General features: G+C 43.4%; 2 protein-coding genes across 3 annotated transcripts in view; both read right to left on the bottom strand.

Moving 5' to 3' along the window:
* slc44a5a (solute carrier family 44 member 5a) overlaps nucleotides 1-15,973 on the bottom strand; it is a 33,257-nt gene extending 17,284 nt beyond the window's left edge. The window contains exons 1-4 of one of the 2 annotated variants that reach the window (XM_061694253.1): nucleotides 15,882-15,973; nucleotides 7,438-7,615; nucleotides 3,201-3,249; nucleotides 1,254-1,327 (exon numbers count right to left, since the gene is read on the bottom strand). In XM_061694253.1, the coding sequence (XP_061550237.1) occupies nucleotides 1,254-1,327; nucleotides 3,201-3,249; nucleotides 7,438-7,525 (211 nt within the window). In that variant the 5' untranslated portion in view covers nucleotides 7,526-7,615; nucleotides 15,882-15,973. Of the gene's footprint in view, nucleotides 1-1,253; nucleotides 1,328-3,200; nucleotides 3,250-7,437; nucleotides 7,616-15,881 lie in introns of those variants that run through there. The other variant, XM_061694254.1, reaches the window with a different exon arrangement.
* A 1,807-nt stretch (nucleotides 15,974-17,780) lies between these two features.
* Nucleotides 17,781-24,272, bottom strand: part of LOC133411655 (epidermal retinol dehydrogenase 2-like) — a 29,552-nt gene continuing 23,060 nt past the window's right edge. The window contains exon 7 of the mRNA XM_061694255.1: nucleotides 17,781-17,909. Within this exon, the coding sequence (XP_061550239.1) occupies nucleotides 17,789-17,909 (121 nt within the window). The 3' untranslated portion in view covers nucleotides 17,781-17,788. The remainder of the gene's footprint in view (nucleotides 17,910-24,272) is intronic.

Raw genomic sequence — 24,272 nt, 5'->3', positions numbered from 1 at the left:
TTCAGGGTGTACCCCACCTCTCGCGCGGAGATAGCTGGGATAGGCTCCACCACGCCCGCGAACCACGGAGGATAAGCGGTACAGAAAATGGATGGATTTATATTTTACGAACTCTGCAGAATTATTCCAACTGTATGCCTTGATGTCTGCGTCAGTGTGTCAACTTACAAGCGCATCTGTGAGATTTTGAGAACTGTTTGTCTTGATTTGACTCCAAGCAGCATGAAATGTGATTTGAACCATAAGCAGTTGATTTGCCAAGACTAAAGTTTAAACAGTCCTTCTATATGCTTGACCTGTGAGTAAAGAGTACAAAGTCGTGAGTATTTTATATTAATATATGATTTTAAACCCATTTTATGTGTCAAAATTGTAGACTAGATTCAAGCTGATGGGTGTGGTCTTTTCTGATCCTCGGTCCTCTTCGACACGACACCGGGGTATTTAAACCAGGACTCCCGCTGCCAGCCTCTACTCTTGGTTCGCTCTTCTTGTTTCTTCGCTCTTGTCTTGCTCACTGGGTCTTGCTATCAGCTCCCCAGCGATGGGGTGGCCTTCGGCCATCCCTCCCTCCTCCCGTTTTTCTTTGTTCGGGCACATGGCTCGGTAACCGGGGGCATTGGGGATGGAGATCCGGCTCCTTAGCCTCTGTGGATCGCCGCTGCTAAGCCTCCAGAACAGTTGCTGCTGAGCTACCAGAAACGCTCGCTGGCAAACGTGAGCTCTCTGAACTTGCTAGCAGATCCCGGAACCAGGCGGGGGGAGAGACCGTCATATTCTCCCAACGAGGCGTGACGAACAACATTTTTTCTTCTTCCGCCTCTTTTGTTTTTGTTTCATTTTTGTGCATCCTTTTTCTCATTCGACCAAACCTGTCTCCAAGCTTCCCGAGACGACTGAGACAGACCATCCCATCTACCACCTGATCTACATTTTGTGAGTCACACACCAGTGTTTCTGGACTGCTAAGCGAACGCCCACGTCCGAATTGTATTGCCCACCACTGTAAGCCTTGAATTCAATAACATTTTGACTTGTGCATGCTAATCGCTGCCAAAATCACTGCACACTGGGCGACAACTTGAGTAGTATTCAGCCGCGTTACTTGGTGTGCAGCTGGCTACAAGGATACGGTTAGTCTCTGGTACAGAAGAAATCTCACAAGTCCTCAGGTAATGTCAGTCTTGATCAACATATGAGTTGGTGGTATGAAATAAGATCAAACAACTATGAGTCTGTGGGACAGGACTCACCCACTATTCCAAGGGCGACATATGAAAGAATGGCAACGATGAAGATCAAACAGCATAGGACATCTGTGCATCTTCTGTTGAGACAGGAGAAAATCAGTAGATCGGTATTTAAATACCATCTCTCTCTATTTCTGCTGCGAGCAAGGTAAAGAAATTAATGATTGTTTCTTCTAAGATAGCTCAAACTTTAAAATTGGGACATGCAGTATATAATGAAACTGACACTGATAAAGCATAGGATACATTTTTAAGCATATTTAGAAAGGTATATCATTAAAGAAATTGTTCAATTAAACGATATGGTAGAAAACTAAATTATAAAGATAATCAGTGGATGTCAAAGGGTTTGCAGAAAGCTTGCAAAAACAAAAACACGATACAGAGAGTTCATAAAAACTCAAGAAAAACAAGAAGCAGCAAATTAATACGTATTAAAATAAAGTTGACTCATATGAGAAATGTATAAAAAAAATAAAAAAAAGATTTTTGATACACTTCTAATTTGATAGTTGATGGGGTGGAGGTGGTCGCACACTTTGTACATGCCAAATACCGTCACTTGTCCTGGAAGATCCTACCTACTGACTTACTACAGTGAAATGGAGCTGCTGCTGAAACTAGTACGAATCACAAAGAGTGTTCCAGAGTTTTGGTAACAAAGCAGATCTCAGCTATAGTGTGCTCCAACCAGCACTGAAGCTTGCAGCCAACCTTGCGTACAAAAGAATCATTGACACAAGGGTTCATTACGGTGGCCTGGAAGTGCAAAACAATATAACGCATTTTGAAACACTTTCACATTTGAGAAAACAAATGAGCAAAAGCCAAAACACTTTTACTTTTCAGAAAACAAATTAACAAATGCAGAAACACTTTTACAAAAGACGAAATAAATTATAATTGAGACAACCCAGAAGGGAACCGAGAGCTTCCCCTACCACTATTCTACGCTACGATGGAAGGATTGAATGGGGTGTGTTGGGGCGATGTACGCGTGGGTGGGGCCGGCCGTTCCAAGGTTTGTGCACAGTGGCTGCTGCTTGTGACGGCAGCGGCTGTAAGCAGGCTGCTACGCACACTCAAGCAGGTGTTTTTCAATTGCCTCAATCAGGGGTGCGCCCCCGTGCACCTTTGAACTGTTGAAAAATGCCACACGAGTTATTCGAATGGTGTGCAATGGAGCAGACAAAGAAACTGGCAACAGTTCAATCGCAACCAACCTCTCTGTAAAATGAAAGTATTGACTGGAATCCAGCTAAATCGAGTCCTTCCTTCTTTCAAATGTGGGAAAATTACACAGACACCAAAATAGAATAGACATAAAATATGGCGGACGCCCAGACATATCGCAGCAACAGTTCAACCTACTCAGGGCGGTGTCTATGTATTCATATCTATGCTAACACATTAACGAGCACAAACAGTCTCTGTACTGTCAATCACGCTATTGTCATTGCAATTGAACGCATAACCCATATCAAGCTCAATGTTTCACCAGCTCTCAGTTCTCTAAAGTGAAGTTAACATACCTTACCTATTAAGCTATTTTTCTCAAATTTAATAAAACCAATATCCTTGAATTCAAATGTAGTGTTCTTCGGAGCTCCCTCCATTATACTTGCATAATGAAGTGGCATCTGCACTCTGCCTCATAGTATAATTGTGGGTGGCCATGTTTACACTCAGTACACAAAGAATAATGTTTCTTACAAAACAAAAGGCACATTGTGTTGAAAATTCAGATTTTCAAATTTAAATAGGCAACACTTGCCAGGTCATATACTCGTAGTTCAAGTCTAATGAGAGTCGAGTCTTTCTTAAGTTTTAAACAAGCAAGTCCCAAGTCCTAAAATTGGCAACCTCAGTCTGACTCGAGTCAAGCCATGTGACTTGAGTACCCTACCTCTGGTAAAAATTCTTGGACATAAGGACGAAGCAATGGGTTACCTTCTGTGGACTGGACCTCTGAAGAAAGGATCAAACTTGTGTGGCTCACCTGAGGAAATTAAAAAGGTAAAAAGTTTATAACTATAATCCAAACTGAATCATCTCAGCATCCCAGGATGAAGACAAGTGAAACTCTGGTTGTGATATGTAACTGACGGTTGACCACAGTAAATGGTTCAAAGTCGACAATGCAGCCTTTTTTCACACGCTCGTTTCAAACATGTCGGCCAATTCTACAATTATCACGGGAGGCGACTTTAACCTGACGCTAAATCCCCTTATAGATCGCTCAAATCTCAAAAATAGCAATCAGCCACAATGCGCCAATATATTAGAGCAGCATATGGACAACTTTGGACTTGTCGACATATGGAGGGTAAAAATCTGCACAAAAAGAGAAAAGACATTTTTCTCGTCGGTTCACCACTCTTTCTCAAGAATAGATTTTTTTTCGCTCAAACAATTCGGCAGCTAAAAGAATTACCTCCAAAACACATCCAATCATCATCAGTGACCATACACCCATTTATATCAACCTAAAAATGTAGTCAAATCTGGGACCTCCTCCAACATGGCGCTTTTACACGTCCCTATTGAGAGACCCGGAGTTTGATTCTTTTGTGAGGAAAGAGTGGGACTATTTTTTTTTTTTTTAACTCAATGACTCCCAAACCATATCCCCATCTGTGGTGTGGGAAACCGGGAAATCTGTCATGAGAGGTTGAATCATATCATACTCTTGGTACGTACAAAAAAAAAAACAAGAACTAAATTTAGAAAATGAAAAGGAAAAAAATTAAACAACTCAAAGAAGAATATGCAATTACGTGTAGAAACCAACTTCAAAAGGCAAAACATCAATTAGACATCTTATCAAAAAGAACAGATTTTCTGCAACAACAGTTAAGATACACAAAATTTTGAGTACAATAACAAATCAGGCAAATTTCCTGTGAACCAAATTCAGCGCAATAAAGAAAAATCTTAATTACAGCCATTCAAGATTCAAACGGCAGCTGTACACAGTCACCGCTAGAAAGAAATGAAATACTTTACAATTATTATAGCAGTTTATACACACTTGCCAAAAATGTCATATAATGGAAAAGTGACTTTAACTGAACAACCCAGTCCAAAAAGAAATTTTAACTTTTATTAAAGATTTAAACATTCCTCAATTAAATTCAGAAATTAAAGACAGTCTTGATGCTCCTTTAACCATCACAGAATTACATAATGCATTAAAAAATAAGCAATCGGGAAGAGCGCCTGGCCCGGATGGAATCTCCGTCGAATTCATTAAACATTTCTGGCCAATACTAGCGCCTCTATTTTTCAGAACAGTCAAGGAGATAAATTATGGCTACTACAAAATTAGTAGCCATATGAACACAGCTTCAATTAAATTACTACTAAGTCAGGTAAAGACCCCGCTCTCCCGGCTAATTATCGGCCCTTATCACTGGTTCATGTAGCTAGCGAGATTATCTCGAAAGCCCTCGCAGGGAGACTTGAAGAGGTACTCCTGTCGACAATCCACTATGACCAGACAGGCTGCATTGAAGGTAGAAGTTCTACAAATAACGTCAGACGTCTATCAAATTTAATAAGCATGTCACAGCGTAAAAATCTAAAAGCAATCATCATGTCACAACGTAGAGAAAGCGTTCAATAAAGTTCCATGGGCTTTCCTGTTTGCAGTACTTCGCAAATTTGGTTTTGGAGACTCATTTATAGATTGGATAGCAACTTAATACAACTCGCCACTCCACTTTCACCAATCCTATTTGCAATATTCATCCAACCTCTTGGGAACGCGATATGTCGGAATGCTAATATTAAAGGTATCTGCTCGCCAGTGACAGAACACAAAATTAATCTGTATGCTGATGATATTCTTCTTTATTTACAGGAACCCAAGTCATCTATTCAGGCAGTCTTCTATCTCATTAAAACATTTTCACAAATATCAGATGACTCTATCAACTGGACAAAATCAACAATACTCCCAATAATAGAAAACTCATGGAATCCTGCAGATCAAATCCCAGATTACCCCATTCTTTTAGGAAACATTTAGTATTTAGGTATTAATACTTCACCAAAACCCATAGAGCTAACCAATCTAAATCACACACCACTACTGAAAAAAATCTCATCTGACTTAATACGATCGAATAACTTGCTTATGTCCCTACTGGGAAGAATAGCCACAATAAAAATGAAAACCTTACCTCAAATAAATTATTTTTTTCTCAATGATTCCATTTAAAACCACATTTAAATGGTTCCAAACATTAGATTCTCCTGTAATCAATTTTTATTCAAAAAATAAGAAAAATAGAATTAGTTTATCGGTCACTGCTGGTGTAGTGCTGCACTCGCCTGACTTTGGTGCGGGCAGCGTGGGTTCACTTCCCACTCAGTGACGGTGTGAATGTGAGTGCGAATGGTTGTCTGTGTCTCTATGTGCCCTGCGACTGACTGGCGACCAGTTGAGGGTGTAGTCCGCCTTTCGCTCGAAGTCAGCTGGGATAGGTTCCAGCGCCCCGTGACCCTAACCAGGATAAGCGGTGTTGAAAATGGATGGATGGATGGATGGATGAATTAGTTTATCCACTCTTCAGAAAAGTAAACAGGAGAGAGGCCTCGCTGGCGAGGGTGACAGAGGCTATTTTTGGCTAAACAATATACAACTACCAAGTACTAATCGGACTGTGCAATCTTTCTTAATGTTGTTGCCAGCTTGCAACCTCTGAATAGTAAACTTTTCATAGATAACAGTTGAGCCAGCCACAATGAACAAAACGTGTCTTCCAGATCTAAAATTAGATTTTCAAAATATCTTTCAAAAATATTCAGTACAAAAAGAAAAAAGAATTTCAACGGAAGGAAAATGTACAAATGGCAACTGTCTCAACCCAACCTCACTAACAAGCATGCTTTAGACACCAGCAAGTCATTTAAAGCCAACCCTAACCAAAACCTTGCATATTACAGTATATATGATTGACCACATGTACGATAAATGTACAGGGTATTCGATAAAGTATCAGGCTACAACCGCCAACAGATGGCCAGCAACTAATTCAAAGTAAGAGGAGGCGTCAGCACCTTGTTGAAATAGACTGACCTCAGTTAATCTGCTAGCATTAGGGAAGAGTAATACTCTCTTGAGTTAATCTTTATCCCATTGATGACGAAAATAGGACCAACTGGTTTCAGCATCAACACTGTAATTATGGTTGTCGTAAAGGTCATTTGGCATTTTCCAAAAGGTCTTTCCGACACAAAAATGATCATTGCATTCTCTCAGACAGACAGATGACTCCAAGAGACTTCAGAATGAGGGATGTCAAACCAGATAAATAGTCGATTCATTTGATGTTCTCTACATGCAGTACAGTACTTGTTGGTGTATTTGTAGAGCAGTGCAGGATAACAGGCATGGAATAAAATATTACGAATTACAAAAGTCAAAGCCCAGGATGTGATAGTTTTCCTTCATAGTGGAGCCATATTTTGTACCTAAAAATGAAAGTTCAAATGAACAAATCTGTCTGACTGTAAGACAGGAAAAAAAGAGATTACTCCTCTATAGTTAATCTAATTTGACTCATAATACCACAGTAAGTTAAAAAGAAAAAACACGTTTGAGCTACTCGGAAGTCACTCAATTTGCTAAAGTCTGCGCATGTGTGTATTTTCTTAAAATCGGACAATATTGGCTCATTCAGAAGTTCTCATTGAGAGTAGGAAACAATCACACTGACCTGCTTTCACACCAAATCAGGGAACATTACTTATTTACCCATTTTCTATACGGCTTGTCTTCATTAGGGTAGAGAGGAAGAGATGGAGCTTATCAAGCTGACTTTGGGCAAAGGAGGGCGCAGGCTACCCGAGAAAATACAAAATTCCCACTGTCTACATCAGCCTAAATACACTTGATAGAAAATTCTCAGCTAAACAGCATTGCATCAATTAGGACTTTTACAACTTTAAGACCCAAATTTCTCAACAATGTTCACTTATAGGAGCTTTAAACATGACAGAAAAACAATTTTAAAAAAGCATCACATATGAGTAGAGGTAAATAATATCAGTTCTCCATACACATTCATTAGTTCATTGACGTTTGTAAAAGCGCTTGAACACGCATTCAACATTTTGAAGAATTGGACTGTTGATATTATCACACGTCAAATGTTATGTTGTTAAAACAGTTGTTACTCACCATAGAAGGGCCCCGGGTGTGCACCTCCAGTGACTGGCGTGGCTTGAACAGCGGCCGAGCTGCTGGAGGTGTACCGGTGTGGCGCCATGGGGCTTCAACGGCCAGCAGACATTGGGAGGGGTGAATGAGGGAGCAGAGTCTCTCTCTCTCTTTCTCTCTCGCTCGCTCTCTCCCTAGTCTGGACAGTGAAAGTATTCACAAAGTTTTTTTACACCACATTTTTGAATGGTGAAGCCTAATTTCTACACATAACACCCCATAAGGACAAAATTACATCCATCCATCGTCTGAGCCGCTTCCCCTCACGCGGGTCGCGGGCGCGCTGGAGCCCATCCCAGCTGTCATCGGGCAGGAGGCGGGGTACACCCTGAACTGGTTGCCAGCCAATCGCAGGGCACATAAAAACAAACAAACATCCGCACTCCCAGTCACACCTACGGGCAATTTAGAGTCTCCAATTCATGCATGTTTTTGGGATGTGGGAGGAAACCGGAGTGCCCGAAAAAAAGCCAATGCACCACTTTCACATATCCTTTGGGAAACTGGTTGGTCTGGGTGGAGATGACGGGATGCAGGTCATAACTGGCCAGTGTCTGCCTCGCCTCATCCCCACCAGTCTCCCCAATTTTAATGCGCAACGCCGCGCCACACATGATCACGGTTCAGGGACAACGGGTGCCGGTTGGGGACCCGGTAACCCTAGTAACAGGTGGGTCTTGGCATGTCTCTTGGTTGGACGCGCTCCCCTGCTTTTGGTTGTCGGGTCACGGGCAGACGGGGGTACCGCCCCTGTTGGTGGTTGGGGCCAGCGTGCTCTCCAGGGGTGATGGGGGTCTGCATTTTCGTAAGAGACAGACAGCCTTTGAAGATGAGAGATTGCGTTGAATGAAAAGTATGAGTGATTGTGTAAAAGTTGATCGCTGAGGAGCATGGGATAGTGTAGCGAACTGGCCTTGTGCCTAATGTAAGGTGGTTGAGAAACCACCTGAAATGTAGAATGATTGTGCCTGTAATTGTCTGAGAAGATTTAACTCTAACCCTAGCCCCCCCCGTGTTGATATCTGGTCTCAGACATAATGTAAAGTAGTTTGGAACTGCTTGAACGATCTACTGTTAGCTGAGGATAGTGTAATAACCTGGCCTTGCACCCAATGTAAGGTGGTCTTGTAGAATCACCTGAAATGTAGGAAAATGACGAGTAATTGTTCGAGGGCCGAGGACGACCGGTTAGCACATTTGCCTCACGGTTCCGAGGACCCGGGTTCAAATCTGGCCTCGCCTGTGTGGAGTTTGCATGTTCTCCCCGTGCCTGCCGTGGGTTTTCTCCGGGCACTCCGGTTTCCTCCCACATCCCAAAAACATGCAGGGTAAGTTCATTGACGACTCTAAATTGCCCGTAGGTGTGAATGAGAGTGCGAATGGTTGTTTCTATGTGCCCTGCGATGGGCTGGCGACCAGTTCAGGGTGTACCCCGCCTCCTGCCCGATGATAGCTCGGATAGGCCCAGCACACCCGCGACCCGCGTGAGGAGAAGGGGCTCAGCAAATGGATGGATGGATGGAAACTATACTATGTGGTCAAGACTTGAGCACTTTTATTGGAGGGGATCGATCGGAGGGCCGCCTCTCGCCTTTGTTTCTGGTTTAAGTCGGGCCCAATCTAGCACTTAGAGAAGTTCGAATGACTAATATTGCAATAGTCCGGTGCAATGACCATTGTGCAAAGGGCGGCGAGACTTCAAGGAGTGTATGCGGTTTAAAGTGACGAGCAGCGCGATCATCTGGGACAATGTTGGTTGTGCAAATGTTGCAGATACTGGCTGAATAAGTCGCAGTGGAATAGACGACGAGCAACTGTGAAATCCTTGCACTCCTGTGGACGTGGTTTGCTGCCTGTTGAACTATACTAGCCTCTATTGACATCAGATTTTCTTTTGTCTTTTTACATTTTTGTGACACTTCCTAAATGAAAGCCTATGCGTTGATTAAATCATGAAATCCATTGTGGTGGTGTATGAAGGCAAAATCACAAACCAGCAATTTCCAGCGTGTCGTGCCGGAAATATACATATGATGGCACTAGCGGCCCACCCAGGGAAATAGGGGGAAAACATTATGGAGAAAGAGTGGCAGACTTTGAAGAGGCCTATTGCCTACAGCTTTACGGGTTTAGAACTTCATTTGCCTGATGTCATTCATGAGTCTTTTTGCAAAATGTAATCCCTGTTTGCATTCCATTGTAGCTTTGTGCAAATGCAGAATAGTTTCTCTTACTAGAATTTCAGCCCCCCACTACCTCGGTGGAGTCAATAACAGCTGTAGTTACAAACGGTAGAATCATATTCTTTCGAAACATTACATAAGTTTTGTTCCAATTAGATACCAATTAGAACATTTAAGTCTATTTATTAAGAAGTCACAGCGATGTTACACAAACTTTTTCTTTCAAATGTGAGCATGCTGTGCAGACATCAAAAAGCAGCTACTGTCAATTCGAATGATGTTGTGTAACATTTGAGTCAGAGGAAGCCTGTGGAGCTGCAATCTTGAGTAGGAACGTTTCAGAATCCAGCTGAGAACAGTAATCTCTTTGCCTGTTGTATTGCACAGAGCTGGCATATGCGGCTCGCTGTGTTCTCGAGGATGTTTCTTTCACTGATCTTAGGAGGTCCGAATATCTTCCCCTTCACACTGGTTATTGCAAATGCAGTTTGAACAGAGTTCAATATCATGTTCAGTTGACTGTTAATACAGAAGTGAAATATTGCTGGAACTAGTCGTCATGTAAACTAGCCATCTGTCCCGTAATTGCATTTATGAGCATCTATTTGACAACACTGCAGGATAATAAAGTGTTGAAACCATTGTTTGTTCACGTTAGCATGGGACCATTTACGACCAGTGCGTTTCTGCCAAACATCCAGCAAAGATCAACATGCCAAAATGTATTTGGCTAAGTTAGGTCAGTAGAAAAAGAAGCTGCTGGTTGAAAACTTTTTTTTCCTTTTGGATCAGTTAAATACGTAAATCAAATAATCTGTGCAATCATCAAACACTGTGTATTTATCTGTACCTGCAGTCTTTTAACAGTAACATAACATTAACATTGTAATAGCCGAACTGTCGTTCACGAGAAATGTAAATCACACACACACACACACAAACTACTTTTCTGGAGTTACAGTAGCTGCTCAATAAGGGGAAGTCTTGTGTAACTTGCAAAAGTCTTCCAATGTCACGATAACGGCTAATAACCGACGCCACATGCATGTTATCTTCAACATGCCGCTGTGTTGATATCTGGTCTCCGTGCCGCCAGGAGAATCTTATTTAAACAAAACAGATATAGTTCAGAGTCCAACGCTTTTCAACGCAAATCAATACCTTTACAATTTACATTATACAGTCAGTGTCTCTGAATTACTGTTACAGATTAAATTATACTGTTTTAAAAAAAATACTTCATTACCTTGAAAGTATTTCTGTACTTTTTATAGTCATATTTTGACTTTAGTAACATTCGATCATAAATTTCTTCAGATCAATTAATTGCTACAATGTGATGTCTGTCACGTTACGGAATCTTATCAAATTGGACTGGCCCCAAACGCAGTAGGTGAGAATGGTTTATTTGGAAACTGGGGTATCTAAGATGGGGTCGTTGTCCGTAGGAAAAAGGACAGTGCAGGAAGCGGCAACGTGAGGATGTGGAAGTCCTTGACGCCGTGGTTGGAGCGAGCAGTGAAGCGGGAGGCACGGAAGGAGCACTGGAAGTGCAAGGGAAAATAACAGGGTGAGTACAGTTGCGGGTCGTTACAAGAACGTGAGAGGCAGTATGTGTACCACAATCGAGTGTTAATACTCTGGCGATGGATTCCTGGATCTGGCAGGTGTATGTGCAGGCAGTGATGAGTGCTGATTGAAGACAGGTGTGCGGCCAAGGTGGTAATGTTTGCTGGGGGGGCACAAAGCGCCACCCAAGCTCCAAAAAGGGGACTGCAGGAAACCGACCATGGCAGTAAAAAAAAAAAACAAAACAAAAAAAGACTATGGCAGTAACCCCACCCACAATCAAAACACACCCACTGGCGTACTCCCAGGGCTTGTCAGGGTGTGGCTCATAAAAGTCCGTAATCGTCCAAAATAAGCTTGCGCGAGATCCAGGAACGTTCTTCCGGACCATACCCGGATTGTATTCTGGCGTGGGAGAGCGATGAAGATCTGCCACCCGCTTATTCTTCTCGGCTGAACGAGTAAGAGCGGCCCCAACGTCGTTCCACACGGAACGTACACGTCGAAGGTTCCCCCTCACTGCGGGAACCGCCATCGTTATTTCTTAAACAAAGGAGGATGGAAACTGTAACAGGCCATGAAGGGAGACATAAATCTGGCGGAACTGGTGAGGGAGTTGTGGGCATATTCCACCCACGGGAGAAAGGTGGTCTCGGAGGCGGGATTGCGTGCAGCAACCCGGCGAAGAGCAGACTCCAGGTTTTGGTTCGCTTGGGCGTGGTAGCCGGAAGACAGACTGACTGCTGCGCCCACTGCCTTGCAGAACTGAGGACCACAGTCTGAGACAATCTCAATCGGAATGCCATGAAGTCTGAATATGTGGAAGACTAGAAGGTTAGCAGTTTCAAAAGCAGAGGGCAACTTGGGAAGGGGTACATAATGGACACACTTGGAGAATCGATCAATGATGGTAAGGATGATGGTGTTACCTTCAGAGGGGGGTAGGCCGGTGACGATGTCCGGGGAAATCTGGGACCAAGGGCAGCTCGAAATGGGGAAGGGATGCAGCAAACCAGCTGGGGGTTGATACGAAGCTTTACTCCGGGCACACACAGAGCAGGCTAGGATGAACTAACGGGTGTCTTTAACCAGACTGGGCCACCAGAAGTGTTGTTGAATGAAATGAATGGTTCGGGTGATTCCGGGATGACAGGTTAGTTTGGAGTTATGGGCCCACTGAAGTACTTCTGAGCTGGCGGAATTGGGCATGAAGAGACGGTCCGGTCTTTGGATCGGGTTGGGTTCTCTGAGCTTGCTTAACAACTTGTTCAATTTCCCACGTGGCAGCCCCAACGAAGCAGGAAGAAGGAAGACAGAAGGATGGGCTCCGGTCCACCAGGCTGGAGGGGGGGTGAATAAAGGCAGGAGGTTTGCCGTTACGGGAGAGGCTGAAATTGAACAGATTGAGAAACAACGCCCAAGGCGCTTGTCGGGTGTTCAGGCATTTGGCGGAAGAGAGATAAGCGAGATTCTTGTGGTCAGTCCAAATAAGAAAGTGAGAGAATCCCCTCCAGCCAGTGCCGCCACTCCTCCAGGGCACAGAGGATGGCTAGTAGCTCACGATTCCCCACATTGTAATTCCGCTCGGATGTAGAAAGGCAATGAGAGAAAAAGGCACAGCGATGTAGCTTTTGGGATACAAGGTCCCGCTGGGTGAGGACGGCTCCCGCCCCAGTGTCTGAGGCGCCAACTTCCACAACGAACTGGAGGGAAGCGTTGGGGTGTCTCAGGATATGGGCACTGGTGAATAGTTCTTTAAGGTGTTCAAACGCTTGTCATGCGGCTGGGGTCCAATGGAATGGGGCACTGGTGGAGGTGAGACTGGTGAAAGGAATGGCAACTTTTCTGTAGTCATGAATGAATTGAAGGTAGAAATTGCCGAAGCATCGGAAACGTTGCAGCTCTTTGCGGGTGGAGTGAAGGGGCCAGTTGGCGACTGTTTGGATCTTAGCCGGGTCTGGTTGTAACTGTCCCTTGGCAATGATGTATCTTACGTGTACGGAGGAGAGAAAGAATTCACACTTCTCTGGTTTCCCAAAAAGGTGGTTTTCGAGTAGGCGCTGAAGGACCCGGCGGACATGCTGCCGAAGTTCTTCGGGAGAAGATGAGGATGTCATCTAAATGTACAAAGATGAACCGGTTGAGCATATCGCGGAGGACGTCTTTGATGAAGGTTTGAAAAACTGCGGGGTGTTGGTTAATCCAAAAGGCATGACCAGGTATTCAAAGTGTCCGAGGGGGGTGTTCAAGGCAGTTTTCCATTTTGTCCCCCTCTAGAATGCGTATGAGATGATACGTGTTGGGCAGGTCCAACTTGGTGAATATTTGAGCATCATAGAGAGGCTCGTAGGAGGAGTCAGCGATGGGGAGTGGGGCTTTATTCTTCACTGCGATATCGTCGCGACCACGCACGCACGCACCCGCTGTCCATCACAGCCTCAGTGAGGTAAAGCCTCGTCCAAATCGTAAGTCCAGAACGAACTCAATGGATCCCTTAGCCTGAGTCAACCGTGTGGCGAGACCTTGTCTTGTTTGTCTGTTTATTGGCATAGAGAGACCACCCAGTTGGCATGGGAAAATGGGTTTTCACACAGGAATATAATTAATGACACTGAGTCGTCACACCTGGAGACAGCTTGGCGACATATTGGTTAGCCATATGACCCAGAGTTTCGAACAAACTGATAGATTGTAAACAATATAACGAAATTTCGAGATACATACAGTATGCTATGGATGAACAAGCAAGTGAAATTTAATTTAAGAATATGTTCATGTAATAGTTTACTCTGCTGTATACATTCACCATCATTTAAGTGTATTTTTAACTTGAAGAACCGGGCGACTAAAAACAAAACACCAATGTGTTTGAGTGTTGTTTAAGAAAAAAAAAGTATATATTTTGTTGAGATAGCCCATTTTTGCTGGTAAATGCTGTTTTAACGGTATCGCTATGTATATTAGTCTTATTGCAAACTTGACTTCTTAATCTTAATGCAGATGGGAATATTAGCCATCCTAACCTGTGCTTCGTCATGCTGATATGGTAAGATCAGTTTTCTACCTTCATCAATACTATTGAACTCTTTTAATGGTGATAAGATGCAATGTAGTCGATGTGATATGTAAAACGCTATTTGCAAGACCTCAACGGAGATTTTACAGCATATACTTTGTGCTAAAAGCTGGTAGACTCCTCTTACTGACCCTTTGTCAACCCCAGTGTTTTCTGACTCGACATGTTGCATGTTCATGCGTGATCTTGCATGACCTTTGCCATTACCTCTGATCCTCACGAAATCCTTAGAAGTGCCAGACTTTGTTTTATAACCCTTTGAAGTACACATTTTCTAGCTCATGATACTTTTATTGTTTTATAACCCCTGTAAAGTACCGGTTTTATTGTTTAATAACCATTTGAAGTGCCAGATGGCTGCTCATGACCCTTCGAAGTACTGGTTTTATTGTTTTATGACTGGTCGAGGGACCCCTAATGACGTCACGTGTTCAAAACAAACCCCCTAAAGGTCAAAGGTCAACGCCATAAACCTGTCAAAACAAGGCCAGAGGCAGAGGGTGATAAATCCTCCACATCCGGCAACAATAACACTTCATTACCGGCGACGTCACTTCGGGCCATCCATCATTTTGACATTTGCTGACAATTACCATCTCTAGCAAGGCATGTTAAAACAGTCCTAATCTGTAGATCTGTTTCAAACTTATTTTCATTGATCAATTGAAGTTCTAACACGAAGCAAGAAATTAACAAAAAAACTACAAAAAAAAAAAAACATTTGAAATTGAAGTATTTATTCAAATGAATTTTCACAAATGTGAGAAAGCTGTTAAAGTCAGCATTTCTGTTTAAAGTTTACTTTGACAGTCACTTTAACAGTCAGTTATATATTTTGCTTCTATTTTATCAACATACATCTCAGTAATTACTAATTAGATGACAAATAATGGAATGATTATACTTGATGTTAAACAAGCCATCAAAAGATTTGTTCCACGCTTGATATCGGTTTATGAATGGAGAATTCAGAAATTTGCAATGTTCACAAAGCTGTGAATGATACTGTCAAAACAAAGCAGAAGTTAGAATATGAATTGGAGGAAGTATAAATCCTTACAATGGATATCCTCCATGTCACTGGCTCGCTGCTATCTAGCCTCAATGGAACGCAATGAAGCTTATTACTTGTCTTGGCGTGTCTAAATACACAAGGCATACAAAAGATTTCCAAGCAGAGGAAGAAAATTATGAACAATTAGTAAAGTCGGCGTTCCGGATGGTTATCCCTTGGGTGATGTGCTTCTGATACAGTACAAAATGCAAAGAAATGAGTTGGACAGCACTGACTATTCACATATATAGTTTAAGGGACTGTTGTTTTTCAAATCTGAATTTTCACTTCAGCGGGGATAAAGTCATTAATAGTAATATGTATGGATTGATTTCTGATTTGCATTGTGCTGATGCATGGGAAATACTGTCGGTAGTAGCAATGTGTGTGGTTTCATGCGAATGGTTCAGGGTGTACCCTGCGTCTCGCCCGAAGATAGCTGGGATAGGCTCCAGCCCGCCCGCGACCCGTGTGAGGAGAAGCGGTTCGGAAAATGGATGGCTGGATGGATAATCAAACATACCATAGAAATCACATCTTAAAACCTAGATTATGCACACCACTGCAGCGAAGGTGATCAGAGAGGCGGGCAGGAGAGTACTTGGTGTATCTTCTGGCAAGAGAGGAGAGAAGGAGACTTGGAGGTGGAACCTCACAGTGCAGGAAATCATTCAAGGAAAAAGGTTAGCTCAGAAGAAGTGGGACACTGAGAGGACCGAGGAGAGGCGTAAGGAATACATTGAGATGCTAGAGGTAGAGGTGGCAAAGGCCAAACAAGAGGCATATGATGACATGTATGCCAGGTTGGACACTAAAGAAGGAGAAAAGGATCAATACAGGCTGGCCATACAGAGGGATAGAGATGGGAAGGATGTGCAGCAGGTTAGGGTGATTAAGGATCGAGATGGAAATATGTTGACTGGTGCCAGCAGTGTGCTAGCTTGATGGAAAGAATACTTCGAGGAGTTGATGAATGAGGAAAACGAAAGGGAAGGGAGAGTACAAGAGCCAAGTGTGGTGGAGCAGGAAGTAGCAAGGATTAGTAAGGGGGAAGTTAGAAAGGCATTAAAGAGGATGAAAAATGGAAAGGCAGTTGGTCCTGACGACATTCCTGTGGAGGTATGGAAGCATCTAGGAGAGGTGGCTGTGGAGTTTTTGACCAGCTTGTTCAATAGAATTCTAGTGCGTGAGAAGATGCCTGAGGAATGGAGGAAAAGTGTGCTGGTGCCCATTTTTAAGAACAAGGGTGATGTGCAGAGCTTTGGGAACGATAGAGGAATAAAGTGGATGAGCCACACAATGAAGTTATGGGAAAGAGGAGTGGAGGCTAGACTCAGGACAGAAGTGAGTATTTGCGAGCAACAGTATGGTTTCATGCCTAGAAAGAGCACCACAGATGCATTATTTGCCTTGAGGATGCTGATGGAAAAGTACAGAGAAGGTCAGAAGGAGCTACGTTGTGTCTTTGTAGATCTAGAGAAACCCTATGACAGAGTACCCAGAGAGGAACTGTGGTACTGCATGCGGAAGTCTGGCGTGGCAGAGAAGTATGTTAGAATAATACAGGACATGTGCGAGGGCGGCAGAACAGCGGTGAGGTGTGCTGTAGGTGTGACAGAGGAATTTAAGGTGGAGGTGGGACTGCATCAGGGATCAGCCCTGAGCCCCTTCCTGTTTGCAGTGGTGATGACACATGAGGTTAGACTGGAATCCCCGTGGACCATGATGTTTGCAGATGACATTGTGATCTGCAGTGAAAGCAGGGAGCAGGTGGAGGAACAGTTAGAAAGATGGAGGCATGCACTGGAAAGAAGAGGAATGAAGATTAGCCGAAGTAAAACAGAATATATGTGCATGAATGAGAGGGGCGGTGGGGGAAGAGTGAGGCTACAGGGAGACGAGATAGCGAGGGTGGAGGACTTGAAATACTTGCGGTCAACCGTCCAGAGCAATGGTGAGTGTGGTAAGGAAGTGAAGAAACGGATCCAAGCAGGCTCATCAGAGGGACAGCCAAGGTTAGATGTTTTGGAGACAAAGTTGGATAGAGCAGACTTGGATGGTTTGGACACGTCCAGAGGAGAAATATTGAGTATATTGGTAGAAGGATGATGAGGGTGGAGCGGCCAGGCAAGAGAGCTCGAGGGAGACCAAAGAGAAGGTTGATGGATGTCGTGAGGGAAGACATGAGGGCAGTTGTGGTTCGAGAGGAGGATGCAGGAGATGGAAAAGGATGATGCGCTGTGGCGACCCCGAAAGGGACAAGCCGAAAGGAAAAGGAGAAGATGTGGCACAAGTGGTTGGATGTATACAATATGCACTGTACAAAAGAAAATAGGACTTAATTTGAACCACTCCGGAACCACTGAAAATCCATCCAAAATGTTGGACTTCATGATTCCAAGTCTCCTTTTATTTCTGGCATCCTTCTCTTCACTTTTCTCCCTCCTCTGTCCTTCGTCCTTCTTTCGGGTTTTTCCCCCTGAAGGAATCCATCACGTTGAAGGCTCCCAAGTAGTGACCGAGCAGAAGGCCCTGCTTCATTGGGAGGATACTGTGAGGAGAGAGCAGAAAAAGGAAAATCAGTTGAACAAGGACATCATAAAACAGTGTAGTACAGTATATATTACAGGTGTAACAGTACACATATTTGTATTCAGATTTCATCCTGGCCGACCTCCTGAACTGCCCAGCCAGGCACCTCACGTCTAGTGATGTCCACCAAACTGACGCAAAGCGGCGGACTCTTTTCCCGCGTCTACTTACATTTTTACGTATTACTTTTACCTTGGTTTTTACTATTGGAGACTATTTTTAATTTTTGAGTGTGGAGTTGCTCCGTTTCCGAGGCTACTAGCTTCAGCCACAGACTTTGCCCAAATAAACGTTCCTATGGACTCGTGCACCACCTGCACCCTTCTCCTTGATAGGCTTTCCCTGCTAGAGGGACGTGTTCCCCAACTACACCAGAATAGTTTGGTAACTGTAGATGTGGCAGACACACCTGATAGTGTAGGTTGTAGCAGACCTACTAGCCCTGTTAGCATTAGCACCAAGCTAACCACGGTGAGCCTCTTCAGGCACATAACAGTTTCATTCCTTGAGCTAGTCCCATTCCTACTCAGTCTGGCTCCCGCATGAGAGTCACAGATGACTCCATCACTCATAAGCCCCGCCACTCTAATGTGTATTCCTTGAGCCAGAGCACCCGACATTGAACCTAGCCTTAGGGAACTGATTTGTATTAGGCCTAGACACCAGCTTGGGGCTATAGTGATACATGTCGGCTCCAGTGATACAAGGATGAGGTAATCAGAGATTACAATGAGAAACATAACCAGGACTCGTAATCTCACCAGGAACGTGATATGTCAGCATCGAGTAATTGTCTCTGGCCCCTTGCCTGCAAGAGACAATGATGAGAGGTTTCGCAGATTATTCTCGCTTAACTGGTGGATGGCTAGCTTCTGTAGTGAAGAGGGGCTGCAGTTTGTAGATAACTAGTCTTTGTTCTAGAGGACTCCCGGCTTGATGCGGGCGGATGGCCTTCGCTCTAATGGGGTAGCCGCCATCACTCTTCCCTGGTTTGTTCTAAGGATGACAGCGTCGAGAAATAAATGCTACCAGACTCCTGCAGTTTTAATCTCTCGCCGCGCTCACAGCAATTTGAAATATATTGCAGGTTTAGACGATGCAATCTTATTAATACAGTATTACTCCCAGGAATACTCTGGGGGTAAATAGCACCGATCAGCCCACTTTAAGGAAAATCGGTTTTATGAATATGAGATCACTCTCCTCAAAAGCTTCGCTAGTCAATGATCTTATCTGAGACCATAATCTCAATATGATTGGTTTTTGTGAAACTGAAAACAAAATGAGTTTTTACCATTCAATGAGGCATCAACATCAAACTTTATGTTATGTTCCATGTCCTATTAAGAAGGCAAGGGGTGGGCAACAACCTATCGCTGGCCGGAATCCCCACATGAACACCTGGCACGCGAAGATTTCATCGATGGAACCTTCGAATGCTACGTGATGCAAGGTAGTGGATCCAACCATGACGACCACAGCAACCCGCGGAAAAGACGGAAGGCTAATACATCCACCAGCACTGAAGATCTACTACCCAGCTCACCTGACGCCCGTATTCAAGTCCTCTCTTCCAGTGACAAGAAGCAATCACTTTTCGATTTATTGCACCAGGAGATTAAGGAAATTAAAAACGAGCCTGGAGTTCACGCACCAGACATGAAAGTGATGACAACTGAGGTTAAAATTCACTTACTGCACTGGCAGATCATTAGAAGTTTCTAGTAAAATTACACAAAAAAGAAGTGTATTTACAGTATCTAGTATTATTATATTATTAGATGACTTAAATCTGTCACTTGTGCCTTCATGCCAGATACACACTCATGGTGGACCAACTTTCCTGTCAAATGTGGCCTTGCGTGTATTCTGTGGTCGACTTAAGCACTTTTCCTCTTAGGCGTGTCAGAGGTTGTAGTCAGCCAAGCACCCTGGGGAGGTTAAACAGCATATTGCACACAAAGTATGGATGCAGATACAATATGCCACATACACCAATACTGTAAAAGTGACTTCCAGACAACTATTCATTGTGGGAAGACCGAACAAAAAATATTTCGAGTTGACCAAAAAGGCACTGTGAATCAGCTATTAAGTGTTTTAGTTGTAATTTTTTGGGGTGGATTATACCGGCACTAGCGGACCTCCGCTCGCCCCCCTCATTCATTTCGAAAGCAGCCTTTTTGAGGGAAAACTGAACATTGTGAGGACACTGGACTGTTTTCCTATAAATAATATGCATCTCTGTCTGGTGAGTTCGATGTATTTTAAAGTGTTTATGCTTCTGTCGTGTTGTTAGAACTCCTCACATTTGACTTGTAACAATAAATAAATAAATAAATGAATTTGCAACAGCGGCACGGTGAACGACTGGTTAGAGTGTCTGCCTCACAGTTCTGAGGACCCGGGTTCAATCCCCGGCCCCGCCTGTGTGGAGTTTGCGTGTTCTCCCCGTGCCTGCGTGGCTTTTCTCCGGGCACTCCGGTTTCCTCCCACATCCCAAAAACATGCGTGCTAGGTTGACTGAAGACTAGATTTGCTCGTAGGTGTGAATGTGAGTGCGAATGGTTGTTTGTTTGTATGTGCCCTGCGATTGGCTGGCAACCGGTTCAGGGTGTGCCCCGCCTGCTGCCCGATGACAGCTGGAATAGGCTCCAGCACGCCCGCGACCCGAGTGAGGAGAAGCGACTCAGAAAATGGATGGATGGATGAATTTGCAACAAAGAACCATACTTCAGATCAATAATTTCGTCAATGGGCCCTCATATGACACAATGGCCAACATACTTTTGAACTATCAATCAACTACCTATCAACTCACTCTAAAACACCTGTGTAGTCATTTCTTACCATATATGGCAGCACAAAGAATATTAAACAGATGTGACAGTGGGATGGACGCTTTGGAAAGATACCTGGTCACAACGTTGGCTGATGTTGCTAGTTATTTGGCCAGCCGCTTAATGGTTTGCAAGCAACCTTAAATTCTATTCTTTGGAATTCTACTCAAATTGAACAAATTATACATTGGACTTTGGTCATCCTTTTAAAATATGAAGACAATGGGCACTCTGTAATGTGATTATGGTTATCGATACAGTGGATCTCTAACTGACTTGGACGCAATTACAGACATTCTTACTCAGCCCTCCAGGTTTTACTTTATATATTTGCACAATTTATAGCAATACATAATCAACCTGCTGAACTTGCCAATACACCAAGATTCATCCTGGATCAAATAGCAACAATTAAATATGGCTCTCTTTTTATCAGACGCCAGTTTTCATCTGGATGGTGTAGGTGTATCAGGTTTATCCAATAACACCAACGTAATTTAGTCGAAGCACTCAAGAAAATTTTAATGGCACTGCATCAAAGGAAGTTTTTCTGTAAGGTAATGCTCATGGCAAAACAATGCATCCCTTCTAAAATGAGTCTATACTTAGAGCTTTTGGATGACTGACATCTTCTGAGTAACAATGACTTCCTTCAAAGTGAAGACAGACAATAATGGTTAATACAACAACACCTTATTAGAAGGCTGAATACAATGGCTTTTATGTAAAACTAACAGACGTGACAGGCGAAGCACTACTTCCATTCGTGTGAGCTGTGTTCCAGAGACGAAAGCTTTCTAATATACCGTAGAATAATGACTCTGCCCTCAGACAAATGGACCAAATCAGGAAAACAAGAACAAGGCGAGAAGATAACTCCAGAAAGTGTTCTTATCAGATTACATTCAATGTAAAAACAACGGACATGAAAACTGTAGGCATTTAGTTATTTGAGGCATGGATACATGACAATATTTATTATGACGTTAAGCATTTTAAATTATTGAGTAATGTCATTTGTCATCAGATATTTTGTTCATCTGGAATTTTCCATGAAAAGTAATGCTTTTAAATTATGAAATTAGGATAATGTGGATACACACACACAGAGACTACATAGTCACTGTCAAACAAATATGCACTTATCTGAAGTTTTTTTTTTTTTTTTTAAATCCCAAAAATGTAAATTTTATTTATACGGATATACATTCCACTGCAAAAGTATTGGAACATTGAGGCTTATTCCTTAAAAATTTTGGGTGTGACATCTATTCAAGTAATACATCTGAACAGAAAACCCCTATGATGAATGATGAACACAAATGGAGAGCAGTTTCCCTTGCCCGGACGCGGCTCACCGGGGCCGCCCTCTGGAGCCAGGCTTGGAGGTGGGGCTCGAAGCCGAGCGCCCGGTGGTCAGGCCTGCACCCACGGAGCCCGGCCGGGCATAGCCCGAAAGGGAAACGTGGGTCCCCCTTCCCGAGGGCTCACCGCCTGTGGGAGGGGCCATAAAGGTCGGGCGCAGTGTGAGCTGGGTAGGGGCCGAAGGCGGGGACCTGGACCTTGGCGATCCGATTCCCGGCTACAGAAGCTGGCTCTAGGGACGTAGAATGTCACCTCTCTGGCAGGGAAGGAGCCCGAGCTGGAGGTCGGGCTCGCCTCCATGCACGGCTTGGGCTCTGGTACCAGTCCTCTTGAGAGTTGTGAGCACTTGTGAATTTGAAAAAATATATTAGCCTCTCAGTGAAACTGGAGTGAATTTTCGGATATCCGTTGTTTGTGATTAATGTCGAAAAGCCTTTGAGGTTTTCTCTGACGTGCCACGAAGTCTGGACGTGCAGATCATCCTCCAGCCCCCGCGTCACTGCTTGGATTAGCTACCCAAGCAGCAGGGGGGATTGGCTGGTGACCAGTTCAGGGTGTACCCCACCTCTCGCCCAAAGATAGCAGAGGTAGGCTCCAGCACGCCCGCGACCCTTGCGAGGATTAGCGGTACAGAAAATGACCCATCGGTCAAGTTAAGGAATGAGGAAGCAGCAATTCTGCCGAATGGCCACTGCATGGGATAAGCTCACTTGCTGTTTATATAGTTGGGGGGGTGGTGGCTCATGCTAGAAAGTATATGCCCAAGCCCCGTGTTGTCACAGGGCTAGTTTTTAGCCCCACCCAAAAAAGAACAGCCAAAAGTGATGTCAAGCTATACCTCAACAATTCAGTACTATACTGTTCTCAGCACTTATCTTCAAACATATTTCGAAACAAAACATGGATATGAATTTGGTTGCACTTTAACTTTCTGACACGTAAACCAGCAAATGTGCACAGAGAAAAGTTGTGGCTCTGCAAAAATAAAAAGTATTACAAATAAAATTAACAATTGACAATGCCAGTTCTTACAATAACAAAAACAATCAAGACGTTTAAACAGAGGCATGGAAGTTTTAGGTGTCAGCCCGAGTCTGGTCTTGTTTGACAAGCTAGACAGTCTTTTAAATAAATAAATAATAATAATAATAATAAATTAAACGAGGCTCAGTTGAGTCTTGTGGTAGAAAATAAAGGAAAAATCCAAAGTCACACATCCTCATTTGAAACAACTAACATCCCATCCGCCCCCCGCAAAAAAAACCCTAATCTGTAGTACATTTTTTGTTGTTATTAATGAGGAACAACAGCGAGAGAAGAGTAATGCCGAAAATGACCACTGCACTGAATGGGCTCCTATGTAAACCCTTTCTGTGTCATGAACAGAACAATTTTCATGTGTAGGGCTTCCATTACTCCAGCAATTATAGTCTTACCATGCATTGTGGTGATCCCTAATAGGTTCAATAGAGACATCTATTATTATGGCCGAAACCATCTGAGGTCTCCAAGGACAGGACCTTTCTCATTTTTATTTGTGTGTGTGTGTGTGTGTATGTACGTGTATGTGCACGTGTAAATGGACCACATGATACGCCAAACGTGAATGTGGTCACATCAGTCAAGAGAGAACAATGGTCCTGTGTTTTCATAGGAAGGATGGATGGATTTCTACCCTTAGAACAGTCTACAAGAGTTTACACACCCGTGTTCCAATGTCAGGTTTTTGTGTCAATAAAAAAGTAATTTCAAAACATTTTCCACCATTAATGTGTGACCTACAACCTGTGCAACTCAAATGGAAAAAAAAAAACCTTTTGGGGAGGAACACCAAAACTTGTACAATAAAATGGTTGCATAAATATGTGCTCTCTCAAACTAATAATTTGTTGCAGTGCCTTTGACCTTTATTACAGCACTAACAGTACACCCTCTCCTATCAGATGGCATCGTTATGTCTAGGGCAGAGGGTGTGCCGTAAGTTATTACTTTCAGCTAGAAAAACTAAAATGTTTATGTTAAACAACATGTGGAATGCAAAATGTGTTCAAAGATAACGGACAGCCAGACCACAACATCAAACTTTGTTCGTCATTTGAAGAGCCATTCAGACCAGT

Source organism: Phycodurus eques, chromosome 13 (genome assembly GCF_024500275.1).
Source record: "Phycodurus eques isolate BA_2022a chromosome 13, UOR_Pequ_1.1, whole genome shotgun sequence".
NCBI lineage: Eukaryota > Metazoa > Chordata > Actinopteri > Syngnathiformes > Syngnathidae > Phycodurus > Phycodurus eques.
This window is presented reverse-complemented; position numbering and strand designations above follow the sequence as displayed.